An 11,404-nucleotide genomic window follows, 5' to 3' on the forward strand; every position below is an offset into this window, starting at 1 on the left:
AGAAAGCTAATGCCGATACCTCAAAATTTGAAAGTTTATGCAGGCCAGAGCACAGTAAGATGTATGGGTCAAGCCAACACTACTGTAGAAACACAGACTACGTATGATTTTTTAATTTTTACAGTTGGTTTGACCCAGCCATTCCAATTTGCGGTTCCCTTCACCTGAGTGAAAGATTCTGGATGGTCAAAGGATTATTCGATTCTAACCTGTCTATGGGATCTGTTACCCACAAAAATACAGCCCATGCAGAGCAGGGACCCTCAAATACTCTGGGGAACATCAGGAAAAGTTCTGCGTTTTTGTTATCACGAAAGGGAGACCCTTGAGATTAACAAGAATAGCACTAACGCACAAGCTTGAGTGACATTTTTTTATGAGCTCAGTTGCACAAAGAACTGCAGAGAACTACTTTCAAATGACTATATCTGACACATTTCCTTTAAATATTACCTAATTTCAAAGGTTTTGTTCTAGGCATTTCAACTAACATACAGACATGTATGGGATGTAACATATAGATACATAAGGGATGCACCATTTCAGTCTGCTGTCAGAACTGATTAACATACCAGAGCAGGGTATTTTTGTACAAACTAGGATAACCTCCTGCCATATCCTGTCTCGTTCCCATAGCTGAGAGTCACTAGGCTGACATCATCCTTATCGCCTGTTAAACACGTGTGGTTTGAGGTGATGTTATGCAGAATCAGAGGGGGTTTATGTTGGGAAGTAAAATGAGCGCTTGGAAACCTCTTGTTACGTGGACAGTGGAAGGAAAAAGCTTTTTATCTGTATCCTTTGTCTTTCCCTAGCATAATCCAGTGGAGGATCCCACAGTACTTAACAAATCTATTAGTCTCATAAATTTCCTGTGAAGAAAACATTCTCAGACTCAGGATTTAGCTGAGTTTCATCACTGTATTAGTAACATACCTATGAAATTATTTACCCAGGATTACTAGGAAGGGAACACAGAATTTTGGATTCTGCCTTTATTCTGCATACATTCATGTGAACAAACAGTGAGGTAGCAGGGATGTGGCAAAAGCCTTCTTACAGATGCAGCTGGTGCACCCAAAAGGGTAATAAAAATGTTAATAATAAAGTAAAGGCTCATCTATTATCTGAAGGAAGCACAGTTTCAATGATTTATGGTGTGACCTTTTTCTGAAAGAAGCCTGTATGTCTTCGTGAATGAGGCTGATTACAAGAGAGATGATACTGTTAACATAATATTAATATATTCTGAGTGTTAAAGCTGCTGTGGAAAATAAGTGGCTGGTTTACTGGATGCTTTTTTGTCATTTCTTGGCAATTTTAGATGGCAATAAAGCTGCCATTCTGATTATTTGTCCCTTTCTGTGATGGAAGCAGGTTTTTTGGAAAGGGACTGTGTGAAGGAAGGAAGGGTCTGACACAGTGGGAAGTGTCATGCAATAGCTGGAATTGCTATAGCCAGAATATATCCTCTAACTCAGACTGGTCAGTTCTGACCCTGCCCTCTGATATTTTGCAACACTAATGCCAATTAAATAGCTCCAAACTGCTTTCCTAAACCTCTGTGTAAACTTTTGTCACCTTCTCGCTGTTGTTATATCCTCACAGCCACCTCTCATCCATTTCATTTGCTCCCAGACTTTAGGGATGAGGAGTGTAGTCACTCAGCTGTTTAACTCCTCCAAACCGCCAGTCGTGCAGTATGCTGGTGATCCAAAACCAGAGAGGCCTCCGCGCTCTGGGCAGCAGCAGAACAGTATCTCTTTTCACACGGTTCCTCTCCCTCTTCTTCCATTTTAAAGGAGTACATCTCTAGCTTTTACAGCTGTGCACCTTCAAAATAGGAACCGAGCCTAGTGTGAACTGATGCAGAAGTGTCTCCTTGAGAAACCCCACCTCTGAAAGGCTCGTGCGCTTTCGCACTTCCAGCCAGAGCCCCGTTACAACACTATACAGGCCAAAACTCACGGACACCGTTCAGTGCTCAGCAAAGCATGCAGAAAAAAAGGGGAAGCAACATGATGCGAGTTCTGCGGCATGAGCGCTCGTGCCCATATCACGACAGGAGAAGAGTGGGAATGAATTACAGATTCCTCCCCAGTTAAACAGCTCCGAGAGGCTGAGCCGGCCCCTGGGCCTCAGGCGGGGCCGGTGACAGCTGTGTCCCCAGCCCGTGAGCAGCACAGCCATTACTCGCACCCCTGTGATCCATACAGGGCTGTACGTGAGGTGGCAGGAGGCCACCCGCCCACTTCCTCAGGCATCCCGGTTGTCGCTGTCCCTCCAGTGAGGTCAGTGCTTCAGCGGTGACGCAGGTGTAACTCATACAGCTTCAGCGCAACCTTTGCCGGGACGTGACGCTTGTGACCGCGCCCGGTCACGCCTCGTCCCCTCTGGAACCCGAAGGGGTCAGTTTTGCCCATGCCGACGGGGCACGGGGCGCGCCAGGGTGCCTTGCACGCTGCTGGCGCTCAGGGGCAGGGAAACGGAACGTGTTCGGCCCCACATCGCGCCTGTGCCGGGGGCGGCCCGGGGGCGGCCCGGTGACAGGCCCGGCGACAGGCCCGCCCCGCCGCCACGCCGGCGGCCCGCCCGCGGCGCCCGCGCTGCTGCCATGGCAACGCCGAGGGCCAAGGCACCGCCGAGCGCCCCCAGCGGCCTCAGGGAGAGGGAGGTATCGAATGGCTGCCGGGCCTGCCGATCAGCCTCACTCATTGGCTGTCCTGCTGGAGGAACCGCCCACTCGCTGACCGTTTCGACCAGTCAGCGTCCCTTCTCCTTACGACCGCCTCGCGTCGGAGAAGGCGGAAGAAGTGTTCATAAACAACCGCGCCCTTCGCCGTCCCTGCTTATCCTCCTGCTCGCGCGCGGTTCCACCCTGCCTTCTCATTGGCGGGCAGCCGCCCCATGAGCGCGCCACCATCGCGGGGACAGCCAATGAGCGGCGGCGGCGCTGGACGGCGGCGGCCTGACGCCGCGGGGTGGGGGCGGAAGCAGGAAGTGGCCGTAGGGGGCTCGGCGGCGGCGGCGGCGCCATGGGGGCGGCGCTGGGGGTCTGCTCGCTGGCCAGCTGGGTGAGTGGCGGCGCGGCGGCGGGGGCTGCCCCGCCAACCCCCCCCCCCCCCACCACCCCGGGGAGCGGACCCGGCCCGGAGCGGTGCCTCCGCCGGGGGCCCGGCTCGAGCCCGGGGCCGGTGACCCCGCTGGCTTCGCTCGCGGGGCCTGTGGGCAGAAGCCTGGTCCCGCAGCCCCGGGAGCCGGGGGCGCCTTCAGCCCCTCGGAGCAGAGCGGGCGCCAGGCTGTAGCTATCCTGCTCCTTCCCTGGGGGCGCGGGGCTCGCCTGAGCGGGTGGCGGGTCGCTAACGGAGGGGGCCTGCCCTTGCGAGGCGGTGTCGGTGGCTGCGGAGCCGCGGCAGGCTGCTGGCCGCTGCCAGGCGGCGGACCCCCAGGACCAGAGCCCAGGCCGATAAGCCGGATTATCTACGGGTGTTTTCAAACACGATGTCAGTCAGGAATGTCGATTGAACGGCTTATCCGTGTGTCCGGCAGGGAGCGGAGTGTCTCTAAATGGAGTTCGGGTTTTCCTCTCTGGGTGTCGTTGCACACCCCGGTGTCAGCTGCCAGGGGAATGCCCTTACTATTTCTGTCTCTGTCCTTCAGATTCCCTGTCTGTGCAGCGGGGCCTCGTGTTTACTGTGCCGATGTTGTCCCAACAGCAAGAATTCAACTGTGACACGTCTTATCTATGCCTTCCTCCTCCTCCTCAGTACTGTTCTTGCTTGCATTATGCTGGCACCAGGGATGGAAGAGCAGCTGAAAAAGGTATGGAGGGGAAAACCTCTTTCTAACTGTTTGCAAAACCATTACTTGTGCCAGTGACTATTGATTCTCTTTACTGGGAACGGATTACATGAGAGACACAAACACCCAAATGTGCCTTGTCCCCTGAGTTAATAGACTGCGTGTACTGAACGGCTTCTAGCTGAAATAGCAAATTCAGTGAATGTACATGCCTGGTCTCTGAAACCTGACCAGACCTGGAGATTCCCAGTCGTTATCAGAGGCCTGCTGCTTTGGTATCTTAATCTTCCTGGATGCTTTTAGTGATGACATTGGGAAAGAAAGAGGATAATAAGGTCTGTGCAGGCCGGCTGAGCACAAGGTCTTTTGTTATCAGATCTCCTAGAAGACAGCTAACTGAAAGCCTTAGCTGTTAGAGTGCTTAAAGAATGTAATCGCAAATGCAGACATAAATTCACAACTAAATGTGTCTTTACTCAGATACCTGGATTTTGTGATGAGGGGCTTCACACTCGGATACCGCATATAGATGGCTTTGTCAGCTGCGATGTGTTTGTTGGATACAGAGCTGTCTATCGAATCAGCTTTGCCATGGCAGTGTTCTTCTTTCTCCTCTCTCTGCTCATGATAGAAGTGAAAACAAGTAATGATCCAAGAGCCTCGGTACACAATGGGTATGTGTGTGAGCCAGCTGTCTGGTCTTCCAACTTGTTTTCTCTCTCAAGTTTCTTTGCTGAACACAGTGGCAAATTGTTTATGCAGACATTGACAGCCTTGAGTTTCTTTTGAACTGAATACAGAGTAACGCTTTAGTCTCCTAAAAAGTTTCCCATTTATGTAACATGTTCAATGTACTGATAATGCTCTGAGGTTGGCTAGCCAAAAGGGCAGTCCTCTGGGCACCCCTCTGTGATTCCACAAGGATGCTAGATTTCAGCTAGTTTGTATCACCATCCTTGCGCTGTGTCTAGCGCTTATTGGGTCATTCACTAGGCCGGTCTGACTCAGCCAGCAGAAACTGGTTTCTGATTTCTGATTCCTGATTCATTGATTTAACTGGGTTAGTTCTGGGCTAGATGACTGAATTGTCATAGAGTCATTTAATTTGAAAGGGACCTTTGGAGATCATATGATCCGGCCCCTGGTTAGAGCAGGGCCAAGACCCCAGGTCTTGTCTAGTTGAGTTTTGAATGTCTCAAAGCGGGGGGATGCTTTGACCTCTCTGGGCAACCTGTGCAATTTTTTGCAATATCTAATTGTAGTTTCTCTTTTTGCAACTTGCATATGTTGCCTCTTGTCCTTCCACTGTGCACCTGCAAGAAGAGTCTGGTTTTGTCTTCTTTACACCTTTCTTTTAGGCAGTTGAAATCAGCAATTAGATCTTCCTTTTCCCTTCTCTAAGCTGAACAGCACAGTTAGCCTTCCTCCCGGCAAGGATGAGCTGCTGACTCACGTTCCGTTTGCTGGAGGAGGAGCTCCTCTTTCAGCACAGCTTTCTAGCCAGCCGACCCCCAGTCTGTCCCGTTGCACAGGGTTTTTCTGTCGCAGGTGCAATGCTCTGTATTTGCCTGTGTTGAACTTCGAGGTAGAAACGTCGGTCCATGTCTCCAATGTATTGACTGTTGCTTCACCCTGTCCCCAATTTGGTGAACATCTTTATCTGTAATCCCACTGAATGCAACTTTTTTTTCTTTAAATTTCTGTTAGACACTTATCTATGTACAGCAAGCTGTGTGCAGATCATGTAAAACGTGACTATTGTGTGCAGAGTAAGACCAATATTTTCAACTTATCTTGTTTTAAAGGTTCTGGTTCTTCAAAATAGCTGCGATTGTGGCTATCATGGTTGGAGCGTTTTATATTCCTGAAGGGCCTTTCACAAGAGGTACAGTTAATACATCATCATGGAATTCTGTTTCATAAACTCAAACCTTTTCACAGACTTACTATATAGTTGTGATAGTGAAAGTTATCTTGTAGAAGACACAGATTCTGTCCTACCTCTTTAGAGTGTCTTGGTTGATCCAGTATTTTGGTGACCAACTGAAGTTATGGCAATAAGCAATCTCTTTTCAAGTGCCTAGGTGGTCGGTATTAATAATTCAGTACTCCATGACACGATCACTACTGGGCTGAGTCTTCTGACACTATTTAGATTAGAGGCAGCTCAGAACACTGACAAGTGCTAAATACTTCCCTAGAGTCTCTGAAAAATCTGTGTAAGAAACTTTTACTGTCTGGCCACTTCACAGGAACTTGAAAGGGTTGTTGATCCTCAAAGAAATGTGGCATGATGGTATTTATGTACACAAAGATGTCTTGTGTTAAATCTTGCATTCATTCTGAAAACATGTTGGGCTAAACATTCGCATGCTCAGCTTGACTAGCATAGGCTGCACCCTTGAATAGCTGGGACTCCTTGCATGCTTCTGCAGGATGGAGGCCAAAGTGATTAACAGCATCTGCATTTCTAAATATAATTTCAGGTTTTTTCATTATTTGCCTGCAGTATAATTAGGAGTTTGGTGTGGTTTGTTTGTTTTTTTTTTAAACTGGGGTAGCATGCAAACGATGAAAGCTAACCCTGTTTTTCTTGCTCCCTTTTCTAGCTTGGTTTGCTATTGGTATTTGTGGAGCCTTCTGCTTCATTCTTATCCAGTTGGTGCTTCTTGTGGACTTTGCTCACTCCTGGAATGAGAGCTGGGTTGAGAGAATGGAGGAGGGAAATTCTAAATGTTGGTATGCAGGTAGGAACCTTAACCTGTAAAGGATTTGTTTCTGCTGGCCAGTACTCTGCAGAATATCACTTACTAGTTTGCAAACATACCTAGAATTACACTCCACAGTCTCCTTGAGTCACTACTGTAAACATTTGGAATTAATAGCTGCAGTGTTGCCTTTTTCTCATTAAATGAAAATATTCTAGGCTTGTGATTAGCAGATCTGACAGTCATAATAAACACTTCCCTAGTTTGCAGTGCAAGTGCAGAGCTAGTAGCCTGGATCTCTTCAGCTCTAACTTTGCTTTGCCACCTCCCCTACTGAGGTCCTCAGGAAGTCAGCTGTGCCGATGACGGTGGCTGCAGTACAACACAAAGCATGCCTCAGCGCATACTCCCAAGCTGACCACTAAATTACAAAGTGCTAATTGTTGTGGTTCTTTGCTCATAGCTATGAATGCTGCAACAGCATTTTGTAGCTTCTTAGAAAGAACATAGCAGAATGGAAATGAAAATGAGTGGCCTGTAGCATAGAAGGGGGAATTCAGGGCTTGTAAATAGCCCACGAGAAGCGTGCAAAAAGCACTCTCATTTTGACACTGTGGCTTGACATCAGTTAAACCAATTAAACTGCCGCTGACAGGCAGGTCTTATTCCCCTGATGGCAGTACTGGCTTTCCTCTGAGCTACACTACTTAGTGAGCCAAAGCAGAAATTTAGCCATACCTAATAAAAATGCATTCTGCTAGTCTAGTTTTCTGAACCAGACTTCCAAGTGAGGAAGAGGGACTGTCTCATTACAGTGGTAGCTGGTCATTAAATCACCTTAGATGTACTGTTAAACTACATGTGTATTGTAACAGTTAATTTTTTTCCCTCCAGCTCTGCTGTCCTGTACAAGCTTGTTCTACGCCTTGTCGCTGGTTTTTGTTGTTCTCTTCTATGTTTTCTACACGAAGCCTGATGACTGCACTGAGAACAAGTTCTTCATAAGCTTTAATATGCTCCTGTGCATTGCTGTCTCTATTGTTTCTGTCCTTCCAAAAGTTCAGGTATTATTTTTCTCTGCTATTTTCTTCTGACATACAAAGCAGGGAAGTAAGAAAGATGTAGTACCAATTCAGTCAGACAAAAGAACTTGTAAAATTTGGCTATCATAGCTATGCTAACTAGGAACACTTTAAAAAAAAAAATCTTGCTCTGAAACCAATGCACTAAGTAAGTAGTGACATATTTCCTGAAGATAGGGGGTTTTTTTGCTAACATTGTTTTGGACTTTGTTTCCATGTGGGGCACTGCTGGCATGGTTTTAGTAGTGAAGGTTCTGGCAGAACAGAGAAATCTGTTAGGGAAAAGCAAAATAAGCTGGGAATTTATTGGCTTAATACTGTGGCTTTGAAATTATGGGTAAGCATGTTTAATATGAGAGGAAGCTTGCATGTTACTTGATTCTGAACTGGTATTGCTCAAATAAATCACATGCTAGATTCATATCTACAGAACTGTTAAGCAAGTTGGGATTAACTCAGTAAGAACCCGTAACTGAGTCTTGGGCACAGAAAAACTGGATTTGGTTTGCTGATTCCTTCCATGTTTGAGTTGCTCACTGCATAAAGTATATTACTCTAAGGACTTTCTTCCAGTCTTTTAAACATAGAACAAAGCCCAATGCATTTATAAAGTTTTTCATGCTAATAATTGTTGAATCTGTGGCAGTGGGGTAAAACTATCCAACTATAGGTAAAACTTGCCCTTTTGACCTTGGCTTGCTATTCTGTCTTTGAACAGGAACATCAGCCTCGCTCTGGCCTCCTCCAGTCCTCTGTTATCACGCTCTACACCATGTATCTCACTTGGTCAGCCATGTCCAATGAGCCTGGTAAGCAACAGGCTGTCTTAAGTAAGATATTTTGGTGTGAAAGCAGAAGCTGTTGATGGGGCTCACAGTTATTACAGATCACTGTGTGGGGATTGCTGATCTGTGTAGATAAAACCTAGTGAGGCAGTAAAGCTGACTCAGAACTAAACTGGGGTATTTGTGAGGGGAAAGAAAACAGTGTCAGGGCATTCTGATTTTATTTATTTATTACACCCTTGCCTAGCTCACAGGAAGGAAAAATATTCCATGCCATTGCTGCCTCTGGGGAATCGAAGAGATCAGCAGTTAAAGGGAATGAAAAATTGCAAGCTTATCATCTGTCATCTTTTCTTAGCTAAATGCTGTGAAAGCTCATCTCTCTTTAATCTGCCTTGAAATCCCTTTCAGAACGAAGCTGTAACCCAAGTTTGCTGAACATCATTACCCAGATAGCTACACCCACAGTTGTTCCGGCAAACACCACTGTTGTACCTGCTACTCCAGCTCCGCCCAAGTCCCTACAGTGGTGGGATGCCCAGAGTGTTGTTGGATTGGTTATCTTTGTCCTTTGCCTCTTGTATTCCAGGTAGGACCTGCACTGCTCTCAAATGATAAACAATTGGGATTTGGCTGCCTTTTATGTTTGAATCTGGGTCTAGTGAAAAATGTATCATCTGCATTTATTTACATCCAGCTGCTGTCTCAGGCCCAAGCCCAAATATGGCTAATAAAACTGTGTTCTGGTTTTTTTGGATGAGGATAGGCTGTATTAGCCCTATTCAGATAACAGAACAAAATGTGTTACGAGACCTGGACTAGGAACACTGTTTAATTAGGTTAACAAAAGCTCGGATGAAAACAGATCTCTTTGAGGAGTTTCCTTGTGTTTCCAGATGGATTTTAAAAAATGTTATTTGCTAGGCCCTGACATTCATTGTGGTCTGTTGCTTGCTTTATTAGCAGACATAGCTAACTGAAAAGGGAGTTTTTAACCATGTCTGTCTTTGGGTTACACTGCAGCATTCGCTCTTCAAGTAACAGCCAGGTGAACAAGCTGACACTGTCTGGGAGTGACAGTGCCATTCTGGAGGAGACTGTGGGAACAGGCAGTGGGGCTGCAGAGGATGGAGAGGTGCGCCGTGTCATGGATAATGAGAAGGATGGTGTTCAGTACAGCTACACCTTCTTTCACTTCATGCTCTTCCTTGCCTCTCTTTACATCATGATGACACTCACAAACTGGTACAGGTAAGAGCAGCACAGAAAGTGATGGGTTATATGTGCTGGCCAGTGTTTCCAGGTGGATAGGAGACTCCTGCCCTACAGGCTACTCCTGCCAAGCTGGTTAAGGTGCTGTCCCCATGCCAGTTGCATCAGAGTTGTGCCTTCTCAATTTTGTGTTGCTGAATTAAGATGTAAAAAGGCAAAATCAGCAGCTGTAGTCCTAGTGGACTGCTTCACAGCTGCAAGGGCAGAAAGTGTGGTTACCATCCTTCAGATAGGCAAGTAGCAGGAAGGATACATATGAAATTGGCTTGAGGTAGCCTCCTGGGAAGCTTGTCAGAGGCCAGCCTAATGTTACTGGCTCTTCACCCTGGGAAAGATGTGCAGGGACAGCCATACATGCCACTTAAACAGAGATATGATTTCCTAAATCCCTTGGGAGCACTTGGACATATCTTCGGCTGCTGCAGCTTATAACTACTTTCCCCAGGACTGCCATATTGTATAAATTAGCAAATAAACTTACAGAGCAGCAGCCAGCAAGAGTCTATTGCATAGCTCACTCAAATATTTCCTTTAAGAGGACAATATTACCTTTAAGATCAACATACACAAGCAGGTTGATTTTTTGAGAACTGGGTACCAAGAACAACAGGCCTACGAAGGAGCCACAGGAAATTGCTGGTTTAGTTGCCTCACCTGTGCTCCCACAAAGGCTCTTGCATTGGAGTGTCCCAAATCATTGTTCTAACTTCAGATTCATATGAGACATAGCAAGGAATAGTGGAAGGTGCCTTCTGTATCTATTAATTGACTTCTTTACTTTTTAGCCCTGATGCGGATTTTAAAACAATGACAAGTAAGTGGCCAGCCGTGTGGGTGAAGATAACCTCCAGCTGGGTTTGTCTCCTTCTCTATCTTTGGACCCTAGTGGCTCCTCTTGTCCTTACTAATAGGGACTTCAGTTAAATTGCTGCACCTGTCCAAGCTTACAAAAGTGGGGAACTTTTTGCTGAAAGCCAAAATGTTTGTGTATTGCTTTAGTTACACTGTCTATGTTACTGTTTCTTATATTGATATTAACATGCAGGTGGATAGAAAGTTATGTATTGCGTAATGCTTGATGCAGGATCAAAATTATTATCAGTTATCTTTCTATTTTAACCTTCTATCATGGTTATCTTATTACTACATTTTTAAAATTCACTACAGCTGTGCTGTCAAAGCACAAAAGAAAATCTGTTCTGTCCAATATCTGCAACCTTCCTATTGAATAGAAGTAACATTTAGCTAAATATGAAGTAATATATTTTAAAGAACAACTATATTCAGCATAATGCACTAGTATGCTAATGCTTCAGTTCCTGGAAGTGTAAGCCATGCTGCTGGATTTCTACATTCCACTGCAAAAGTTTATTTAAATTATACTTACCTTGCCATGTTGTGGCAAAACCCCCCTTATTTCTCACCAAAAGAACAGAACTTTGAAGTTGAAAAACTAGTTAACTCTAATTCCTTTTAAGAACAAACTTGCCCTAAGAGGCAACTTCTACAGAAACTTCTTTTTTAGTATGTTTGCCAAATAGAGTGGTAAGTGTATGACTAGCTTAAACTATTTTTCCACCATAATCATAAAAAGTAGACCTAATTGATTTCACTTGTCTAATATGCTTATAAAAATAATGTACATGAAATTATTATTGGCACTAAGGCATTTGCACTGTAAACTGATTTGAATAAAGCGGACTAACTACTGAAACTGTCCCAGCTCTGTTGAGAAGTGTTAAGCAGCAACAGTTAT

General features: G+C 45.7%; 1 protein-coding gene across 1 annotated transcript; it reads left to right on the plus strand.

The window, feature by feature from the left end:
* Positions 1-3,035: 3,035 nt before the first annotated feature.
* Positions 3,036-11,362, plus strand: SERINC3 (serine incorporator 3). Its single transcript, XM_050907325.1, has 10 exons — positions 3,036-3,074; positions 3,661-3,822; positions 4,282-4,475; positions 5,607-5,686; positions 6,411-6,548; positions 7,404-7,573; positions 8,310-8,400; positions 8,788-8,965; positions 9,400-9,627; positions 10,434-11,362. Exons 1-10 carry the CDS (start codon positions 3,036-3,038, stop codon positions 10,570-10,572), a joined length of 1,419 nt encoding a protein of 472 aa, XP_050763282.1. The 3' UTR covers positions 10,573-11,362.
* The last annotated feature ends 42 nt before the right edge of the window (positions 11,363-11,404 follow it).

The sequence above is a fragment of the Gymnogyps californianus genome, chromosome 17, assembly GCF_018139145.2.
Source record: "Gymnogyps californianus isolate 813 chromosome 17, ASM1813914v2, whole genome shotgun sequence".
NCBI lineage: Eukaryota > Metazoa > Chordata > Aves > Accipitriformes > Cathartidae > Gymnogyps > Gymnogyps californianus.